The 23229-nt window shown below is 35.5% G+C and overlaps 2 protein-coding genes across 2 annotated transcripts; both read right to left on the reverse strand.

Annotated features, from left to right (window-relative positions):
• Positions 1-907: 907 nt before the first annotated feature.
• Positions 908-5539, reverse strand: emg1 (EMG1 N1-specific pseudouridine methyltransferase). Its single transcript, XM_051132506.1, has 5 exons — positions 5320-5539; positions 4796-4897; positions 4051-4192; positions 3724-3932; positions 908-3608 (listed from the first exon to the last, which is right to left on the reverse strand). Exons 1-5 carry the CDS (start codon positions 5473-5475, stop codon positions 3495-3497), a joined length of 723 nt encoding a protein of 240 aa, XP_050988463.1. The 5' UTR covers positions 5476-5539; the 3' UTR covers positions 908-3494.
• A 2595-nt stretch (positions 5540-8134) lies between these two features.
• Positions 8135-23176, reverse strand: kel (Kell metallo-endopeptidase (Kell blood group)). Its single transcript, XM_051131590.1, has 18 exons — positions 22998-23176; positions 21229-21403; positions 20829-21146; positions 17802-17929; positions 17524-17682; positions 15319-15390; positions 15025-15213; positions 13215-13375; positions 13008-13125; positions 12809-12904; positions 12600-12698; positions 12440-12517; positions 12219-12322; positions 10912-11001; positions 10593-10660; positions 10345-10505; positions 9026-9115; positions 8135-8950 (listed from the first exon to the last, which is right to left on the reverse strand). The coding sequence occupies exons 1-18, from the start codon at positions 23022-23024 to the stop codon at positions 8786-8788; spliced, it is 2298 nt and encodes a 765-aa protein (XP_050987547.1). The 5' UTR covers positions 23025-23176; the 3' UTR covers positions 8135-8785.
• Between the last annotated feature and the right edge of the window lie 53 nt (positions 23177-23229).

Genomic DNA, 23229 nt, shown 5'->3' on the forward strand with positions numbered 1-23229 from the left:
TTCAAACCTCCTCCTCAGACTCGACGCTCATGTGGGTTGCAAGATTGAGGATGCGCAACAGGAACAAGCGCAACTGACATTAGAAGATGACCGGCCTTAAAATGTATGTTGATGAGTTGATTTATTTGCATTTTAATATGTCTCTGGTCACATTGCTTTTCAAATGGATGCTGAAGCTTTTCAGGTCAGGTAAAATCTGCCATTTCTGGCACTGTTTGTTTGTTGGTATCCATGGCTGAAATACGCTGCCAACTGGCAATCTGTAGTGTCGAAATATTGTTGGCTAAACTGGCAGTGGTCAGAATCACACAGATCAAAAGAAAAACAGGCATTCTGACACGGAACTATATGAAAGCCTGTTTCCGCCACTGAATAAAAAAAAGATAATCCACCTTATTATCTTGCATTTTGCCATCTTGTGTGATACAAACTTGCAATTCAGATTTTTTTTTCTCAGAATTGTGAGATATAAACTCACAACTGCGAGTTATAAAGTCAGAATTATAAAGTTAAAATTTTTCTTGCAATTGCAAGTTTGTATCTTGGAATTCTGACTTACAATCTCACAGTTACACGTATGTATCTCACAATTCTTTTTTTCTTATTAAAAGTTATAAAGTCCCATTTTGAGAGGGAAAAAAGACTTGTGATCTCCGAATTGCAAGATATAAACTTGATATAAGATAAATTTTAAAAGTTGCAATTGTAAGATATAAACTTGCAATTCTGTTTATATCTCACAATTCTGACTTTATTTCTCTCAATTGTGAGTTCATATGACTTTATAACTGGCAAATGCGAGTTTATATTTAACAATTCTGAAAAAACAAGTCAGAACTGCAAGATGTAAACTCGCATTTGTGAGAAAAATCTGAATTGTGAGATTAAAAAGTCGCAATTACCTTTTTTATTTTTTATTCAGTGGCAGAAACGGGCTTCCATACGGAACACACATTTCAAAGTTGAAATAACTGGTTGTAGCATTATTTTTAAGAAAACTTCTGCAATTTCGGCAAACATGTTATGGCATTTTTATGCTTTACAGTCAAAAAAATTACATACAGTGGCTTGCAAAATACAGTGGCACTTTTTTCATTTCATTCATTTTTTTTTTCACGTTTTATGTTGCTCTTATGTTGAACTGCTTTAAATTACTTTTTTTCCACATCAGTCTGCACTCCATGCACCATAAAAGCAAAGCAAAAAACTAGTTTTTACCATTTTTGCAAATTTATTAAAAGTAAAAAAACTTCAATGATTCCATTGCATAACTATTCATACCCTTATATGGGACAGTTAAAATTTAGCTTAATTTAGCATTCGTATTGCTTGTAGATGTTACTACACTTTGAGTTAACCTGTGGCAAATTCATTTGAATGAGTACAATCTGGAAATGTACACACCTCTCAAAAACGGTCTAACAGCTGAAAATGCATATCAGAGCAAAAACGAAGCCCTGAGGTCAAAAAAAAAGTGCCTGTAGAGCTCAGAAACAGGCTTGCATCAAGCCACACATCTGGCGAAGGGTTTAGAAAAACATTCTGCTGCACTGAAGGTTCACAGAAGCATGTAGCCTCCATAATCCATAATGGAAGAAGCTTGGAACAACTAGGACTCTTCCTAGATCTGGCCTCCTGGCCAAACTGAGCAATTGATGGAGAAGGGCTTTGGTTAGAGTGGTAAACAAGAAGCTGATGGTCACTCTAGTTGAGCTCCATGATCATATATGGAGATAGGAGAATACAGTTTTACATTCGACTGAACATACAGTTTTTATGTAGTCATTTCTGTACTTAAAACATTAATACTTTAGGCTCATTTTTATAAAGAAACAACATTATGATGACAAGATCTGCAGTGTTACGTTTACCCACACTAGAAAGCGATACAATAGATGAAAGTCCTATATACTGGTAGCATTCAGCAGTCAGATATTAACAAATAAATGGTATTCAACCACTACTGCGTCGTGAATACAGCCAGCATAGAGATTAGATTAGTAACGTTTTTTTCTTAAAAAATCAGCATGGTTACAAATGTGATATTGATTTTAGACAACAGTTCACTAAACAATTAAGTTGATATCAAGAGACTTACATTTTAGACCGTTTTGTTTCTCTGAGCAACCTGACAGTGTTTCGTTCCTGAGTGAATCAACTGTTTAAATGATTCGGTTCAATCGCAGTGACTCAGTTACCAGTGACTTGATGCCACTTACTGGCAGTTAATTTTACATTTAAAGTATCTTTTCATTAGTAATTCCAAATTTATCAAAACATTATTTATGCATTTGTAACTGCAAGTTAAAGCATTCCATGTCCCTCTCAGTATCATTTTTTATACTAATTTAATTTGTTTAGTAACAGCCTAGATGTATTATTATTATAATTGACTGATTAAATGTAAGAATTTGACTCAAAATATAATGCACACTTTTACAAAAAAATGGCTTTATAAAGGTAAAAATGCCCATAAAAGGTAAAAATCAATTTAAACTTATTGGAAAAGACTCATTTTTATCACTGCTGTGAACTGACCACACAGAATATGAAGAATATCAAAAACTTAAGGAGTTAGCTGTCCACGGTAGTCCTTAAGATATCAGCACAATAACACACTCAGCAAAATATCGTCTAATTATCTTTATTGATAAAATTCCCGAAAATATTAGATAGAGATTTTTTTTGTCAATATCACACACCCCTACTAAGATAAAATGATCTGCAGTGGTCGCTTTGTCATGTCCAGTGTAGACAGACTCAAGCTGTTCATTTATTGTTTTGTTTTTTTAGCTAGTAGGAGTTATGAATGGCCGGTAACTTAAATATTTAGTAACCAGATTGGCTGGTGAGTGAAAAAGTCAATCCCTGATCTATCCCTGATTACTTATAAACCTTATGACAGACCTGTTGTGAACTTAGGGTTGTTAATGCTTTTGCATCAGTTTGCATCACTTCAATTTAGTTTTTAAAGAACTATCTTTAACAGCTGAATTCCTGTTAAGTACAGTCTTGTAACATTTGTCATTTTGTCTGATTTTTAATTAATTATTTGTTTTCCTTAATAGTAATGTAATGTTCTGATTCACCATATAGCAGGCTGATTTTGTTTATGGCTTAAACATGGAAAAATGCTTCTGGAAAAAAAATCTGCTGATAAAGTGGCATGCTCTTGCATGCTGTTGTTTATTGTAGAAAATGTTGTTTCACATATCAGAAGTAGTTTTAAATGCAAATATGGGTTTATTATTAAATGTATGAACCTATATGAAAGTGAAATTGAGGTGTAGTACCCCACACTTGAAAGGGTATATATGTTTGTTTCAGTGAGAGTTAAAATTGTGTTACAATAGATGAAATATTACCCTCTTTTGCGATGTCATCTAACACAATTTTTGCTCAAAGGAATGGACCGTATACACACACACAACGCAATACAAAGCTCTGTTCCTCAATCCGGCAGAAACATGACAGTTCATAACAGTTTGATTATGTCATAACACTCCCCAGACCTCCTCAAACGCTGAACACATCTTGGCACAGGTTAGAGCTGCAGACAGAGGATAGTTACTAATGGACAGCGTCTTCTCTGTGTAATCGACATTCACCTACGGCAAGATGGAGAAACAGATCAGTGATTTACTTCAAAAGCGATGACGATTTGCGTTTATGAAATGAGAAAACATTTCATTTGGCTATGACGTGAAGTAAAAACAGACTCACTGCTCCATGTGCAAATGCTCCGATGACAACAGTGGCAGGTCCATCTTTAGGGACAATTGTTCTGGGACACACAGCATCTCCTGCTTTGAACGATGTGGAATATCGAGGGCATCCAGCTGGCAGGTGGTCTGACACTGGATTTTTAATCAGCCTTAACAAACGGTGAGGACCATCTGCTGCTCTCACACTCATCTTGTGCAGGAGCTGGACTATAGGATGACAAATAGTAGTAAGATAAACGTACTCTGAATCTGAGATACTACAGCATTTTTTGCATTGCAAAATTGACTGTTGATTACACTCAATGTGCAAACGCAGGGAATTTACCCATTAGTCCACAAAATCGTGCAAAAGTGCGAGGAATTCTTGTCTGTGGGTTGATCTCGATCAAAACATTCCTCGCTGTGTGAATGTACACTTGAAGCAGTCCAGCTCTGTTCAAAGGACTGTCCAGTAACATCAACAGGCACTGTGGGCAAGCAGACAGGATATTCAGAGGACAGATGTGGGACAAAAAAAATCTCAGAGTTTTAAAAACTAAAACCACATGATTTTAGCTGGCCAAGAGCTTTCTGACCCTGCATAGACAGCAACACAACTACCACGCTCAAGGCCCAGAAAGGTCGTAAAGACATTGTTAAAATAGTCCATGTGACAGCAATGGTTCAACGGTAACAACGACTTAATTCAACAATTTATTCTCTTCCATGTCAGTCTTCAGCACACATTCACGAGAGAACCATGACACATACATGTGGTGTTGCTGATGCACAAGCTGGCGTTTTAGTATTCTTGTAGCTTCAAAACATTACGGTTAATCCACAGATGTCACATGGACTATTTTAACAACCTTTCTAGGCCTTGAATGTGTCAGTTGCGTTGCTGTCTACGCAGGGTCAGAATACTCTCGGATCTCATCAAAAATATTTTAACTTGTGTTCTGGACATAAACAAAGATCCTACGGGTTTTGGAATAACAAGTGGGTGAGTAACTAATGACAGAATTTCATTTTTGTGTGAACTAACATTAACCCTTTAACCCAGATGACTGGTAAAAGTTAAAAAGCTTTACCTGATGTGTGATATCAGGGCGAATCGTTCCAGGGTCTCTTCCGCTTTTTATGATCATACCTTTATGTTGATCACAGTTCAACAACTCAAATGCCTTTCCAACCTGTACAGAGACACGTTTACATTTATATCCTGAGGCATATGGTTAGTAGAAATATTATTGTTAACGCTAGTGGCAAAGTGAATAACACACAAATCAATTTCAATCTCCAAGAATCAGAATGAGCTTTTTTGCCAGGTATGTTTACACATACCAGGACTTTGTTTTACTGACAGAAGCTCCACAGTGCAACAGAATGACAGTGACAAGACAAGACACAGGTAATAAAAAGAATAATACAAACAGACAAAATAATGTACAAAAACAATATACAAAATAGACAATTTTTTATGTACAGGTATGTTATGTGCAAATTTGAGTATGTGTATATATATATATATATATATATATATATATATATATATTAGTTTTGTGTTCCACGTTTATTATCAAGTGAACCACTAAATAGCTTAGCTGTTCCTTACCTTTACTGTTTCCAGCGTCGCTCCTTCTAAAACAACAACAAGACGCTTTTCTGCCATAAGATCATGCAAGCTTTTACTTTTTTGATGTTTTGCCAGTTTTGGTTCATATTCATCTAAATGCTCCAGACCACGCTTGTTTCCAGCATGTGCAGCCATGTTGACACACAACTACGACGCTTCAAATGTGCGTCACAACAACACGCTTGTTCAGAATGGCGCTCGCTGATGACGGCAATACGGTCTTATCTGAAATACTTTTTTGACGTTGTATTGTGGAATATGTGTTTTCTGGTGTTGAATTGAGCCGTTATTGTTTCACGTAATTAGAGTGTAGAATGTTTGGTTCTGAAATACGTGAAATGTTATTATGAAAACAATAATTTATAATTTATATACACACATTTTTTTTTCTTTAATTGAGATTTTTACATCATCTAAAAGCTGAATAAAAAAGCTTTCCTTTGAAAGCTTAGGATAGGGATAGGACAATATTTGGCCGAGATACAACTATTTGAAAATCTGGAATCTGAGGGTACATCGCCTTTAAAGTTAGCATTGCATCCTTAGCAATTCGTAGCAATACATATTACTAATTAAACATTAAGTTTTTATATATTTATGGTAGGACATTTACAAAAATGTCTTCATGGAACATGATCTTAATATCCTGATGATTTTTAGCATAAAAGAAAAATCGATAATTTTGTATTGATAATGTATTTTAGGCTATTGCTACCAATACACCAGTGGCGATTTCTTTAAGACTGCAAGGGAAGCTCAGCTTCCCCTATAATGTCACAAAATTAATGGTCAAATTATGTACTATTGTATTAACATTTTATTGACTAAAAATGCGTTAGAAAACGTTCATCTCAAAGACGAGTTCGTTCAGAATCAGTTAGATATAGCAGGTCGGCTGACTTGATTTTCTTCTCATACATTCCCGTAGCGTCACAGTGCATTTCCCCGTTGAAGCCCAGCGTCCATTGACTTCAATGCGGCTGCTTTGAACGTTTTTTTTCAGTGCTTTGAAACTAGACGGTCATTGGATAAACGCTGCGATTATGTCCCGCCCACGGACGCTCAGCGTCTCTGGGGGTGAATGAGGAGCAAATGAGGAGTGGGCTGGCCTGGACTCCGAGCTTCTGCGTGATGATTGGAGGGTCTGTCGAAAGATTGCATCTCCTTTTGACTGACAGCGATTTTGTACTATAAGGAATCGCTGAAGCTATTCGCGCTCAGTCCCATCGCGGATTTCTCAAGTTCAGTCGAAATAAAAACTGCTGCAACCTATTTCTTTATATTTGCTTGGCGAAATTGCTTGATTTTCATCATACATTTCACACAATTATACACCACATTCCTTGTTTCACTTTTACAGAGTTTAATATTTTTTTTAGATCGTTCATTCATTCATTCATGTTAATATTTAATGTAGTAATCAATATATATATATAGATTACTACATTAAATATTAACATGGAGGATGACTATAAATTAATATATATATATATATATATATATATATATAGTAATCTTGAAAAATTTTAACATAACATAATGAAACCTTATATTTCTATTAAAATACTTTATAAATAAATAAATAAATAAATCTCCATAATAACTCTATTTAAATTGCAAAATATTTATACTCTATAGTAGCATCTGACTAAAAGAAAAAATACATCATATTTTGCATAATAAAACTAAAGCTTTTTTTTTACGATTGTTTGCATTGTGACTTACTTATGACAATAAGGCACATTCTTGTGAATAAATAAATAGACAATTTTATGATGTAGGCCGAAAATGAGCTTCCCCTATTTGACAGACCAGTAGCCGCCACTGCAATACACCCATGTGACTTATGACTGGTTTGTGGTCCAGGGTCACAGTTTTCTCTTAGAAACTGAAATAATTATCATGAGAAAGACATTTCTAAATTATTAGAATATTTCTGAGTCAAAATTAATTATTTATTCAATATATGTATTTTGCTGTTTATGTAATCTTTTTATTTTTTATTTATTTATTTATTTATTTTTTTTTTTTTTGCTTTTGAGATTATGATAATATATTTTATTATTTATTATTTATATATTATTTAATTTCATGTAGTTAATTACTGAATTTCGGCCTGATTAATGTTTTGCAATAAAACATTAAATAATATGTTTTATATATATATATATATATATATATATATATATATATACAGGGGTTGGACAGTGAAACTGAAACACCTGGGTTTAGACCACAATTAGTATGCCGTTTGGCCTCCTTTTGCAGCCAATACAGCATTATTTCATCTTGGGAATGACAAATACAAGTCCTGCACAGTAGCCAGAAGGATTTTGAGCCATTCCTTTCGCAGAACAGTGGCCAGGTCACTATGTGATGTTGGTGTATGAAAACATTTCCTGACTCGCTCCTCCAAAACACCCCAAAGTGGCTCAATAATATTCAGATCTGGTGACTGTGCAGGCCATGGGAGATGTTTAACTTTACTTTCATGTTCATCAAATCACTCTTGTCACCAGTCTTGCTGTGTGTATTGGTGCATTATCATCCTAATACACGGCACCACCTTCAGGGTACAATGTTTGAGCTATTGGGTGCACATAGTCAACCTTCACACTCTGCTCTTATTGGTGGAATGTGCGATCAGTAAAGACTGGCCACCAGGCTGCATAAATATAGCCATGAAACCTCCAACACTATATTGGCCAGTGTTTCAGTTTCATTGTCCAACCCCTGTATATGCGTGTGTGTGTGTGTGTGTGAAGTTTCACGACTACAGACCAGAAAGCACACATGCAAAAAATACTTTTTTATGTTTCATCCAAATATAATACATTTCAAAAATAAGAGTGACATTTATGATACATTCAGACTTCAGACCTCAAACTGTATTTACAATAGAGAAATTAAAATCACAATTATCCATCATTAATGAATTACAACTGGAATCAGTTTTACTCTGTGAAATGCTCTCCTTCCTTGGTAAAATTTACCATAAATCTTGTATAGTAACCAGTTTAACTGTGGTATTTATAGGAACCACATGTAAACCAGTGTAACTTTGTAAAAAAAAGTAGGAAAAAAAAATACTGCTATGGCTATTGTAAATAAATGTGTGGTATTTCCTCCCTTGAGATCTCCTCCTTCCAAATTCAATACTATAGTAAAAGCATGGTAAATTTTCAAAGTGCTGTAAGAGAGAACATATCCACCAAGCAGGATTTAACTGTTCATCATACTGTACATGATTTCTCAAATGTGATAGTATTACTTAAAATACGTATATGTGACATTTCTAAACCCATTACTTAACAAGTGAATATAATAAGCTTTATGATCTCTGGAATGACCTCCTCCTTTTTTACTAAACAGTGAGCAGCTCCAATGGTTCAACAGTCCCAAACCAACTCCAAAAGGTCTCAGCGGAAAATAGTTCCTCCCAGATTCAATGCAGCATTCGGCTCTGGCACATCTCACGAGGATAACTCTGAGATTTATTCACACAGGTCAGCGGTTTGGGGCAGAAGCCTGAGTTCGAACACAGGACTGTCACCAGGAAGGAAGGTTCAAAGGGCATGAACTCATGGTAGGAGTCAGCGTCACACGTTACCTGTAACATTTGAGCATTTTGATTAGCATACATGCTTGAGTCCTTATGTATTTCTCTTTTGCATGTTTTCTTTACCTTAGTAAAGGAGGAGAGGAACAGGTGAATATAAGAGAGGCCTGATAAAGATGAGTCTGCTGGATACCTCATGAAACTCATCTTATAAGCCTGTAAAGAAACAAGTATAGAACATAAAATGTTGAAATAGATAAATGTTGGGTACACTCTTAAAAATAAAGGTGCTTTAAAAGGTTCTTCACAGCGATGCCATAGAAGAACCATTTTTGGTTCCACAAAGAACCATTTAGTCAAAGGTTCTTAAAGAACCATCTATTTCTTACCTTTTTATAATCTGAACAAAGAACCTTTTGTGAGACAGAAAGGTTCTTCAGATGTTAAAGGTTCTTCATGGAACCATTTAGACAGAAAAGGTTCTTCTATGGCATCATGAAGCACCTTAATTTTTAAGAGTGTAAATAACAATGAAGAGTACTGTTGTAGATTAAGCAGGGGATTTCAAACTGTGTTAAGAAAATGTTTTTGGGGGTTGTTAAAAAGTTTAGATGGAAAGAAAAGTGTAAATCGAAAGACTGAAAGCCCCTGGACTAGGGGTCAACCAGGGGTGCGTTTCCCATACAACGACGTAACTCGCTGATTAACCTCTATAGTACGATGCACTGTTTTGGAAACGAACTAGCTAGTCATGACTGTTTCATTGTCATTTCGCTTTATTTGATGTTTGATTCATCGCGGGCTCCCTCTTATGTCATACTCCGGGGTTCCTGTAGGCATTTATGCGCATGCACTATTCAAAAACGTCGCTTGCAGAGCAAGCTTAAAAATACATAGATTAAAATGCATTTATATGTGAGTGAAAGATATAGACTGTACTGCATGTTAGCTTGCTTATTGTGCCCAAGAGCATAATTTACTGAGCCCATATGCTTACTAACAAGAAACTATGCTTCTACCCACAGGTCAAGAGCTGTAGTTCCAACCGTGTAAGTTTGTGGCGCTGTTTGCGACTGTTCGTTTGAACTATGGTTTCGGGAAACACCGAATTGTTGAACTATGTTGGTAACGACGGAACTTGCGACCATAGTTGGCTAACGATGCTTTTGGGAAACGCAACCTTGGCCGATTATCGGCAATGATATTAAGCATTTTTATCGGTATCAGTCATTTTCAAAACCGTTTTGCCAATAAAGTAATTTAAAAGCATTTAAGGAAAGTTGCCAGAGCCCTTGTTATTCTTAATTTTAACATTAATTTTACAACAGACATATATATTGGTTCAGAATATCAGTTATCGGTCTACTTGATCTGTAATAATCAGTATCGGCCCTGACAAACATATATCGGTCGACCCCTACCATAGACAAGAGTAAGTAACTTACATCCAGTGCGACTTGTAGAGCAGAGTACTGCACCCAAACCTCCTGCTGTTTAGAAGGGGAAAGAGAGGGTGTGCTGACCCGTCCTGGACCCTTGGTCACACTCAGATAATGAGACCAAATGCACATGCTCTCTGACTCTGGATTGTTGGCCTGTGTGTAGACTGGTGATAAGAAACATAGAAGGTGATTAAAAAAACAACTCAAACACTCAGACATGCAGATTCAGATTGAGGTTGATTCTGACTTACTCTCAGGCAGCAGAAGGTGGAGAAGATCTTTCGCAATTAGAGATCCCAATGTGCCATAATTCAGTGCCCTATAGAATATTGATGTAAACATTTTTTCATACATGCCTATTTAAGCATCTTACATCTTCAGCACATAGTAGAAGAGTGTATTCAAAAAATGAGGCATAAAAACTGTCAAAATATCAGATGTTGTTCATTAGAATTCAATCGCAGTATCATTACAAAACACCACTATTTTACTAAACGTGGTGCAAAATATATGCTGGAATGTAATAGTGTTTCCACTGACAATATTCTGCTTTATGTTGTCACTAGATACCTGGGATATGAGGAATGGAAGAAGGGCGACACAAACATTCCAACAGGGATGATGATGTCGTTACCAGAGATGGATGGAGTGATGGACAAACTAGAGGTGAGGGAAGACAGAAATGTAAAATGGATGATGACTTCAAGTTGGCATTAAATGTAATTTCACCCTATTTATTTTCCAAATTCATGTTATTGATCTTATTGTGAACTAGTCATCCATGTATGCAACTTTATTATCAGAAAAGTGATAACCCAAAAGAAAAAAGGCTTACCAAAAAATTAAATTTAGCATATATAAATGCTCACTATGGAATAAAAACACAATTGCAAGATATAAGGTCAGAATTGCAAGATAAAAACTCACAGTTGCGAGATAAAAACGTACAATTGCGAGCTATAAACACAATTTCGAGTTACAAAGTCAGAATTTCAAGATAAAAACTCACAATTGTGAGTTATCAAGTATATAAATGCTCACTATGGAATAAACGCACAGTTGCAAGTTATAAAGTCGAAATTGTAAGATATAAACAATTGTGAGTTATAAAGTCAGAATCGCGAGATATAAACAGTTGTGAGTTATAAAGTCAAAATTGCAAGATATAAACAGTTATATATATAGTTATATAGTCGGAATTGCGAGATATAAACTCACAACTGCAAGTTATAAAGTCAAAACTGCGAGATAAAAACTCACAATTGTGAGTTCTAAAGTAGGAATTGTGAGATATAAACACAATTGCGAGTTATGAAATTGAAATTGCAAGATAAAAAACTCAAAATTGTGAGTTATAAAGTCGGAATTGCGAGAAAGACTCACAATTACAAGTTACAAAGTACATAAATGCTCACTATGGAATAAACGCACAATTGCAAGTTATAAAGTCGGAATTGCGAGATAAAAACACAATTGCGAGTTATAAAGTCCGAATTGCGAGATATAAACTCACAACTGCAAGTTATAAAGTCACAATTGCGAGATAAAAACTCACAATTGCAAGTTTTAAAGTAGGAATTGTGAGATATAAACACAATTGTGAGTTATAAAATCAGAATTGCAAGATAAAATTGCACAATTGTGAGTTATCAAGTATATAAACACTCGCTATGGAATATATGCACAATTGCAAGTTATAAAGTCGGAATTGCAAGATAAAAACTCACAATTGTGAGCTATAAAGTATATAAACGCTTACTATGGAATTAACGCACAATTGCAAGTTATAAAGTTTGAATTGTGAGATATAAAGTTGTAATTGCGAGATATAAACTCGCAAAAACCCTATAAGCCATTGCACATGTGAAAGCACTGACCCATCAGTCTGTGTGCCGTGTGAGAGCAGTCGGCTCCTGCTCTTCTGTTCCAGCAGCAGCATCTGCAGGTAGTTGGAGAAAAAATCCTCCTCACTCAAAACCACCTAGTGCAGAGACAGAGAAAAACACAGCCAATAAAGAAACAAATTAATTAATGAAAATGTTTCATTCACGACACTGACATCATTCATTAAATGAATTTCATTTTTTTTTTTATTTACCTCTGCATAAAGATGGTTGAGTTCTGTATGACTGAGGTTATTTGTTTTAGTGGAGAGTCTTGGATTAAGAGATTTTGTCTGAAAAATATACAAGATTATCAGAACAAAATCCATACACAGTTTCAAGTGGAAATAGTTGTGTGTATGATTCAAAACATACCTTATTCAAAATAAAACCTGACGATCTGTTATCTCTCCAGTTCAATTCTGTTAGTTTCTTCTTGAGGGATGAATAAACATCATCAATCAACTCCTCAGCCTGGCAGAGAGACAAAATCAATCAAATCAGTCACATGTCTTGTGTTATTACTGTATGAAATTCATGTTCATGCACCTTTTAATTCTTCATGAGGTCCAACCAAAATGTACCTCTTTCTGTGCATGCCTTTCTCTAATTGCATGACTGAGTAAGGTGTCAAACCCTCTCTCCGTCTGCTGTACACATCGCAACCAACGTGGTATCTCCTAAAGTCAAAAGACATGAGTAAAATATACTGTATAATTCAATATGCACTGCTTCAATTTACACAAATAGGCATTATGGATAATTTACTCAATGCAGACCCACCTCCTGTGTATCTCCAGTCGCAATGGAAAAGTTTCTCAATGTTTGATAGAACCTCGAGTCCAGTGCAGGAATGAGTGTGTGCAAAAGACTAAAGATCATGTATGTATGAAGTGGACCGCTGCAGATATTTAGGGAGAAACAAACATAGGTGTTAATAATCAAGATCTATCACATTTTCTTTAGATAATATGACAAAAAGTGACTTACGTGCCCATCACCTCATGCTGGACTTGCCATTTACTGATTGTCTCGGACATGTGGGTAATGTACGGGAGATTGTGGACTAAAACAAGATCTGATTGGCTGATAGGAAGAGGCTGAAATGTGGCTTGTAGGCAGGCAAGCCAATCAATGGCTGGAGCCAGAGTCTGTGAGAAACAATAAAAATAATTCCATTAGCATACATTTCTAGGGCCCTATGATTTCCGCGATACGGTAAATGCAGCAGAATCACGGAATCCAGTCATAAAAATGGAATTTACTGTATGTCATGAATGTCATGGAATTTGCCAAATTTTTATGAATAAATCAAAAGTAGGTCAGTATATTTAAATCAAAACACGTTATAGACTAGTATCTGTGAATATTAAGCCACAAAAATACTATTTAAATATGAATCCAGCATGTTCTGCCTGGTGCAAACTTGTGGTTTTGTTTACTACACACACACTGAAGCGCTTGTGATGCTCGAAGTGATTTTAGCCTTTTCTGCATCAATATATGAGAGTACATGAACACATAAACATGATCTCTAGACATGCTCTGAGAGTCCCTCCATGAGCATTTTATAGTTTTTTTTTTTTTTTTGAGAAAACTACCATCATATCATATATGATGATAGTATCATATCAAGTTTAACTTAAAGAAACTATGACAGAAATATATTATTTAATGTAATGATAGTACTACGACTACTACTAACAAAATTATTAAAACATTATTTTTAAGAAATATTTACCATATATATATATATATATATATATATATATATATGCACAACACAGTATTTCTGAAAAAATATATTAATAATAATAATAATAATAATAATAATTAATTAATTGTTAAATAAAATCAATTCATTAGAGATGCATTTGATTATTAAAATGTAATGAAACCATTAAAATGGAATCCAGAAAATTATTGGAAAACACAGAAATTAGGTAAAAATAAAACTGAATTTGAGAAAAAAATAAAACATTTGGGAAAAATAAAAATGGTTAAACTTAACTTAATTCATATATATATGTTTTATTTAACCATCAGTGTGTAGAAAAAAAAAATAATAAATAGAAGAAAATTAAAACAGAAAAAATGGAATTTGTAAAAAAATAAAAAAGAATTTGGGGGAAAAAAAATCTGATTTCATAGGGCCCTACATTTCAGATACTGTACATTATTTGTGTAAATTATCTTTTTTTTTTGTCCAGATCTATAACTGTATTAAAATATATGTTAAAAATAATCAATCAATCAATCAATCAGTTAATCAATAAATCAATCAGTCAATCAATTAAAAGAATGGAATTCTTAAATAAAAACTTAAACATTTATTTCTTTGAAAAAATATTATATCAAAACTTCACTATTTATAAATATTTGAAATAGTCCACTAAATTCAAGTGGTGCGACCCACAAAATCGTGTGTTCTAATGTTGTTATTGTTAATAAACTAAAATAAAAATTAAAAGCCATAAAAAATAATTCAAGCCATACAAGCCTTAAAATAACAACAGCACATTAAAAAAATATTAAACCATAAATTCAAATTACAATGGAAACTGAAAATATTAGATAAAACATAATTCAGAATATTAATACATACTATAATAGTAATATATTATATAATTAAACTGAAACTTTTTTTTTGAAAAAGGATAAAGGTTTCTGTCAAATTTCTAAGGATGTGGCGCATTCTAAATGTTTTCAACTAAAGATTGTCTTTTTTTATCGTGGACAATTGTATTTGTAATTGACCCATTTGTATATGTCATAGAGGGAATCAGATTTACACACAGACCTGTAGATCTTGGATGGTAATTCTGTAGTAGAGTAAATTCTGACTGAGGCGGTAGCGGAGAGGGGCCGTGGCCAGAGCCAGAGTTGTGGACAGAGACATGTAAAGACCGCAGTGCTGAGTGGTTTCACTGGAGGGAACACCCAAGAGATCCAAGTACTGACCACATGACATGTAGAATGGACGCAAATACTGAGAATGAGGAACAGAGACAATAAAAGAGAAGTTACCAAAATATCATAGAACCCATTATGAGCAAGTATGAAATCTGATGATAAGCAAACAGAAAATACCTACCTGAGTACTAGCTTTGGATTTCTGTGTCTTGCTATTCCAGTCAATAGGGAATTGGAAATGAGGCTCATCAATCTAAGGAAATGTACATGGACATTTTAACCAGCATATAGAGTATAAAAAACAATAAAAAAAAGGCTCAAAATATTGAAGATTCATGTATACAGGGCCGTAATACAAATCACAGCTCAATAAAATGTCTGAAGGATGCAAAGGTATCAAAACTAGCTCCTCCATGGAAAAAAATAACTTTTTATCTAACGTTTCAGACTTTTTCTCTCACAATCCTGAGTAAAAAGACTTCAGAATAGCGAGGTATAAACTCAGAATGACATACAATTATGGCCAAAAAATATCGGCGCCATTGCAATTCTGTCAGAAAATGCAACCCTTCTCTCAAAAAATTGTTGCAGTTGCAAATGTTTTGGTACTCACATGTTTATTTTTTTTTAATAAACACAAAAAAACAGAGAAGAAATGTCAAATCTGATACAATTTCACACAGAACCCCAAAAATGCAGTGGACAAAATTACTGGCACCCTTAACTTAATTTTTGGTAGCACCCCCTTTGGAAAAAATAACTGAAATCAATCACTTCCTGTAACCATGAATGCGTTTCTTACACCTCTCTACTGGAATTTTGGACCTCTCTTCTTTTGCAAACTGCTCCAGATCATTCAGATTTGAAGGATGTCTTCTCCCAACTGCTGTTTTGAGATCTCTCCACAGGTGTTCTATGGGATTCAGATGTGGACTCATTGCTGGCCATTTCAGCACTCTCCAGCGCTTTGTTTGTAACCTTTTTTGAAGTGTGTTTCGGGTCATTGTCCTGCCTGAAGACCCATGACCTCTGGTGGAAACGCAGCTTTCTAACACTGGCCACTACGTTGCGCCCCAAAATTCTTTGGTGATCATCAGATTTCATGATACCGTTCACACAGTCAAGGCATCCAGTGCCAGAAGCAGCAAAGCGACCTCAAAACATCTTTGAACCTCCACCATGTTTGACTGTAGGGACTGTGTTCTTTATCTTTTCTTTTTCTCTAAACAGTGCCATGATGTCCTTTACCAGAAAGCTCTGCTTTTGTCTCATCTGTCCACAGTGAGTTCTCACAGAAGCACTGTGGTTTTGTCACATAAGTTTTGGCAAAATCCAGTCTTGCTGTTTTATGCAGTGGTGTCCTCCTGGGTCTCCTACCATAGCGTCCCATTTCACTCAGATGGCGACAGATAGTGCGAGCTGACACTGTTGTACCCTGTGTCTGCAGAGCAGCTTGAATTTGTTTGAAAGTTAATCGGGGTTTTTTATCCACCATTCGAACAATCCTTTGTTGTAATTTTCCATTAATGTTGCTCTTCCGTCCATGTCCAGGGAGGTTAGCTACAGTGCCATGGGCTATAAACCTCTTGATTGTGTTTTATTGCACACAGTTGACACAGGAACATTAAGATCTCTGGAGATGGACTTGTAGCCTTGAGATTGTCCATGATTTTCCACAATTTTTTCTCTCAAATCCACAGACAATTCTTTATACTTCTTTTCTCCATGCTCAGTGTGACACACAACACAAAGGTTGAGTCAACTTTTCTCCATTTTAACTGGTTGCAAGTGTGATTACTATATTTGCCCACACCTGTTACTTGCCACAGGTTTGTCTAAACACAAATTACAGGAGCATCACATGCTTAAAAAGCAATTATTTCTTACAATTTTGACAAGGTGCCAATAATTTTGTCCAATCCATTTTTGAGTTCTGTGTGAAATTTTATCAAGTTTGACTTTTCCTCTCTGTTTTTTGTGACAAACAAAACAATAAGCATGTGAATACCAAAACATTAGAGAAGTGTTGCATTTTCTGACAGAATTGCAAGGGTGCTGATATTTTTGGCCATGTTTTTTATGTGAGATATTGACTTAAAAAAAAATCAGTTGTAAAATTGTATTTTTTGTTCTGTAGCAGAAATAAACTTCCATTTAAAATAAACATAATCAAATTGTAATCAAATCAATGAAATACATAAAAACAGAAAACTGCAACCATTAACTATTTTATTGGGTATTCAAAGCATTTTATAATTGTTAGGACCCATTTCTCAATACAAGTCACCTTTTTTTCAAAACGCAGTTCTGAAAAATTGATATAAGTATTGAGAAAACTGTAAATCAAGCTACTAATTGCTTATATTCTACCTTCATCAGTAATCACCTGTATGTAGTGTTGACTGGAACCCATTTCCTCTTCACCAGGGTCTGATCCTACATACACACTGAAGAAAGGAAATGTAGAGTACTGGCCCATCAGCAGGCCGAGGGTTGTGTTAAAATCTGTCTGATTCCATCCATTTGATACTGCCCAGCCACCTAACTACACACACCAAGGCAGAGAGAGAGAGAGTGAATCAAAAGATCAGAAACACTGGAGCAAAATACATGATGCAATGCAGGTGCTTTTACAGTTTCTTATATCCTAAAGAGTGTATGTACCTGCCGGAGTAATGTGAGGAAGGGTTTTGAACCCTCTTTCTTTGGGGATTCTGCATCCATGCAGGTCTTGAAGTATTTCTTTGCTTTCTGTTCTGCTGCACTGGTAGAAACACCCTCCTCGGGAGCCTCTGGTTACATAGGGATCACACAGATTGAATGTCAAAGGCAATTCAAGATTGTTTTATACAATTAATCACCATAAATGACTACTGAATAATGACTACTGAATAGGTTTGTGGTTCATCAGAGGCAAAACCAAGTATTAACTAAAAAAGTAAGTTTGTTAAGACAAATTTGTCGACAAAGTCACACCTGATAATTAAAAATGTCTAAAAACGTCACGTCTTGGACAGAGAGAAAGACCAAAAGACATAGACCGATACATAAATTGAGTGATATATAGATCAACAAAAAAAACTAGATCAAGATAACTCAAACACACCACAGCTGGTTTGGTGGTTTTATCTGGTCTGTAGTTGGCTTAAGTTGGTGCACCAGACATTCATCCTATATGCATTTTTTAAATGCTTCTTATTAATCTTATTGTGAATTAGCCATCCAAGCATGTTTCTTTTTTATTTTTAGGGGTTCAAGCATGTAGCGCTGAAACCCTATTGTAATTGTTAGAATGGCCAAGGATCTGCAATCTTCACGTAAAACTGATCAGGCAGACCAAACCAGAAGTTGTAAAGACTTGAAACTTGGAGGGATGGTAGTACTCACAACGCCAACAACATTACCAAGGCTCGCACCAATTGGCCTGATGGGGTTGCTACAGCGATCAAAAGTACAAAATTGCTCACAGATCGCAGACTCATGTCTTATATCGTTGGAATCCTTGGCTTACACTGGACAAAACGCATCGGGAGCGACAGATTCATTGTAAGTGTGGCAAATTTTTCGGGTATTTTGGATTTTTTGAAAAGTCTACTTTGGCAAACCAGTCCTAGGTTTTCCACTCAGTCTCAGTCAAACCTCTGCTGCACAATTCTCTGGACTCTCTAGATCATTTATTATCAAAAAAATTGATGAAAATGAATTGACCTTTGGGTAGCTATAATGGGGTTATTTAGTTAATATAATATACCCAAAAGCCTATAAATCTTGAACGAAAACTCAAAACTTTACAAAACTCGGTGAGACTATGTGTCAGATCATTCTTAACAAGCATGCAAAGTTTCATGGAGGCGCTATAACAGTTAAAAAGGCTTCAAAAACACAAGATTTCAATGGTGAATGACCTTAAATTGTTCATATATTCACACAAACACTAGATCTTCATATCATGTGATAGATCTCCACTTTCTGAACAACTTTACCTCTAGGACAATTCTTCAACTCGCCATTGCAAAAGGACTCCAAAACGTTCGAAAGGTGCAGGGCTGCTTTTACTAAAATGGCTATAACTTTTGAACGGAATGAGATATCTTCGGCAAACTCAGAACTTTATCTAAGAGCTCAAGTTGGTGGTGCTATAGGAAAAAAACATAATAATGGCTATAACTATGCAACCATTTGTCCAACCAACATGAAAATTGGTATGCACAGTCTTGGTCCAAAGTGCCACAAGTTTCTGTAAGGACATCTGCGTATTTAAAAAGAACATATGATAGACCTCCTCATTCTAAACAACTTTGCCTCTAAGAACCACTGCTGTTAAATGATCGAGGATAAAAAATATATACATATAAAAAAAAAACTACCTTTGTCCTCGGTTTTTGCTGGAAAAAAAAAAAAACATTCCCAATACAATTCTGTAGACTCTCTAGGTCAATAATTATCTAACAGATATTGAAATTTACCCTTTGGGAAGCTATAATGGGGTAGTTTAGAAAAAGGGCCTGTTCAAATATATCCAATAGCCTATGAAGCCTAAATGAAAACTCAAAACTTCACGAATCTAAGTGAGCACATGTGACAGGTGATTCTAAATAAAAAGACTTCAAAAACATATGGTAAATGACCTCAAATTGCAGAAAATGTTTGTAGATTTATGCATACACTAGATCTTCCCATCGTACGATCGATGTCCTCATTCTGAACAACTCTGCCTCTAAGAACCACTGCTGAACCAAGTTTTTCGCTCAATCTGGAAAAAAACACTGCAGTAAAATTCTCTGGACTCTCTAGGTCAATAATTATCAAAAAAAAAAATGTTTAAATTTACCCTTTGGTAAGCTAACACTAAGGGCTATTCACACAAACACTATATCTGCACATCATATGATAGATCTCTACATTCTCAACAACTTTGCCTCTAGGACCATTGGTGTTTGACATTATTTAAAAAACTTTTGTGACCTCCAATACCCATACATGGGGCTATAAAAGTCATAAACATTTAAAATCACCTTATTTCTATAGTAAATTACCTGGAGTGGCCATTATTTTGAAAATCATTGATTTAGGTGATTACAGGCTTGCTAAATAATACCTGATGTCTTTTTTCATATTTGCTTAAAAGCCTTAAAGTGCTTGAACCCCAATAATCACTGCTTGCAGCTATATTTCATTATTGTAATTGCATTATTGTAATTTTTAATCAAAATGTCATCAATTGATCTTCCAGGGAAATAACAGATTTCCCTCTGGCGACATACCGAAATTCTCCAATCATTTAGTCCGCTTAAACTCTACCCCTTTCTGGCAATCAGCTGCTAGCTCGCATTCAGATCTTCCTCCATCCAATCAACATCCAACAAATAAAACCAAATCCATCCACCCTTTTTTCTTTTTCTATAATCTCTTTCACTCAGATTTTTGTCAAAGTCTGGAAGAAAAGTTCTGTCGCTACTTACATTACAATGCAACTTTTTTGTCCCAGCCTGACAGGAAAAAAGTGCCCTAAACCCCTTTAAAACCAACCAACAGACCAGTCTGACTGACTAGAAGACCAGCAAACCAGTTTAGCCTCAGGAAGATAGATTGATAGACAGACAGAAGCAGATATGGAAACTGAAGACACTATGAAACCATGTCATTTGTTCTTTTTCATGTACAAAATATACACAGTGGAATTTCACTAACCTAATATTTCCTTGATAGTTTTCAGTAAAGCAGTCTTTCTGTCTGGAAATTTGACTAGCCGTCCATCGCTGTTTTCTTGAACATCTCTCTCTTTTCTCATCCTCACAAGTCCTCCTGTCCTCACTTCTCTTTTTTTGTCCAGTTCTCCACTGTCTTCATTGGAGAGCCCCTTTACTCTGTGTCTCCCCTTGTTGGTGGAAGATCCCTCGGTCCCACATGCAAACAGGAAGTAGTCACAGGGCCGAGAAAAGGGATCCATGGAGACAGAAAAATGCTCTGATGCTCTAAGACAGGCGGGAGAAAGGCAAGGAGGAGCAGCTGGAACAAGAGGGAGAAATTAGGATTACTATTACCAATATAAAAACTGTACCAGAGTAAAACCAAGTTCCTAAGTGTGTACCTGATTTCCATTTTGATGTCCAGGGGTCTGCAGTCTTTTGCAGGTGGGAATAGACCCCCAAACCTAACACAGCTGCGAAGAGAGCGATAGAAATAACAACCAATAGGAGCCTGCGGTACTTGTTGCAGCCCACTGGATTTGGTCGAGGCTGTTCCTCTGGCGTTGTGACCATTTCCTGTGGGGATATAAGGTTAGCAAATGACTCACTCACTCTTTATGTTTTATTGAGATGGACGTTTTGTACAGAAAAGTCAATTGAAAAGCACAAGTGGGAAAAGCAGAAATGCATAACTCATAGACTTTACGACGGATTGAAATTACATTGGCAGTCAAACATCCAACCACAATGACAGCGAGTTCAAGGAATGTTCACTAAAGTACAATAAAAATGATGAAACACAAATGTTTCAATAAACAACAATATTGAAATTTGCTTCGATGTCTTTCATGTTTTGAGAGAAAATATATGTTTCCCTATTTATACAACTTTTCATCAATAAACACAGGCACATGGCATTTTGATTTGATATCATCTTTTCTGTATAGTCTTTCTTCCTTCTTTTTTTTACCCTTATGAAAATGAACCATGGTTTTACTTCAAATTAAGCCAAAAAAAACCAAAACAAAACAAAAAAAAAAACCTTGGTTTTGCTAATTGTTTAACTGTGGTATTTGAAGCAAAATTGTGGTTATACAAATGGTAGTCAATATGCCAACAAACCATGGTTACTACACTTTTACTACAATAAAACCATGGTTAATTTCCGTAAGGGTATCACTTACACGGTTGATGGAAACCTGACAGGACATTTAGTGCGAAAGGAAAGGACAGCAATCGATGTTCACGAGGGCATCGGCTATTGCCTTAAACATTTCTAAAGAAAAGAAAAACTTAAAATGTACAAAACAATAGGCCAAGCAACAAGATGAGCTTGACAACAATATTACAGCAATATTAAAATGTAAGTTCTCTCAGCTTGTTTAGTACAGTTGATGATGGCACTAAGGCTGGTCGGTTCTGAAATTTTTGGAATCGAGTCCGATTCCGATTCCTGGTTCTGGAATCGATGGCATTCGATTCCAAGAATTGTTGTTTTCGGTTCTTTTTCGATTCTTGTTTTTTAGATTGGAGGAATCTAATTTTTGCCAAGACTGCAGAACATAAAGGTCGTAGAAAGTAGCCTTCTCATAATATGAAGCTTTATTTGTAAAAATTACAATACATTTCTGTAGCTCGGATTGATTTTAAATTGTATAAATTATTGTTAAATTGTTAAATTTTGTCTGCATTGTGCATGAAATTAGTTCAGCTCAGCAGTGGACATGCATTTATTGCATGAATGGAACAAAACATAAAGTCTATAAAATAAATGTGCACAGTTCAGCTGAACAATGTTTAGCTACTCTAAGCTTTGCACAAAATTAACAAACTGTACAACTGAAACAAATTGAACAGCATTGTGAACTTCCCTTTTTTACAGTAACCTAAAAAGTGCCTTGGTTAAGGGCACAGTGCTGATGACTAGTGGACATTCAACTCATACATTACATGCTAGAAAACTTTTAAGAAATTTACTATTTAGGCAAAAACAGCATTGTTAAATGTTCTTGGTGGTGCTTATATAGGTAACCTGAGTTCGAATCTGGCCGGTGGTGTTTCCTGATCCCATCCCACCTTCTTCTGTCATTTCCTGTTACTACCACTGTCCTATTAATAAAACTGGCACAAGACCAAAAATGATGAACTGGGTTTATCTTGAAAGCCTCACCTGATGAACAGCTGGGTTTTCATCCATCCTGTTCCTCTTCTGGCTTCTTTTGTAGCTGTTTGCTGTGGGATTCTTCCTACATAGTGGTGTTCTAGCAAAGCTTTCTATTTCGTCACACTGTTCCTCTTTCTATCTCTCCTCCGTCAACCACAAGTCATCCAACTACTATCTTCCCTCGTCACACTCTCTGTTCACTCTTACACTGACTGATAAACACGTAATGACTTGGCTT

The sequence above is a fragment of the Labeo rohita genome, chromosome 16 (genome assembly GCF_022985175.1).
Source record: "Labeo rohita strain BAU-BD-2019 chromosome 16, IGBB_LRoh.1.0, whole genome shotgun sequence".
In the NCBI taxonomy this organism is placed as follows: Eukaryota; Metazoa; Chordata; class Actinopteri; order Cypriniformes; family Cyprinidae; genus Labeo; species Labeo rohita.

Excerpts from the sequence above, each read along its gene's own strand:
- emg1 (XM_051132506.1), bottom strand. The coding sequence starts at position 5,475 with ATGGCTGCACATGCTGGAAACAAGCGTGGTCTGGAGCATTTAGATGAA. Across the intron at positions 4,898-5,319 it reads CGACGCTGGAAACAGTAAAG|GTTGGAAAGGCATTTGAGTT; the intron begins GTAAGGAACAGC and ends GTCTCTGTACAG. Across the intron at positions 4,193-4,795 it reads GCCCTGATATCACACATCAG|TGCCTGTTGATGTTACTGGA; the intron begins GTAAAGCTTTTT and ends GCTTGCCCACAG.
- kel (XM_051131590.1), bottom strand. The coding sequence starts at position 23,024 with ATGGATGAAAACCCAGCTGTTCATCAG. Across the intron at positions 15,391-17,523 it reads CCAGTCAACACTACATACAG|ATTGATGAGCCTCATTTCCA; the intron begins GTGATTACTGAT and ends ACATTTCCTTAG. Across the intron at positions 13,126-13,214 it reads CAGCATGAGGTGATGGGCAC|CGGTCCACTTCATACATACA; the intron begins GTAAGTCACTTT and ends AAATATCTGCAG.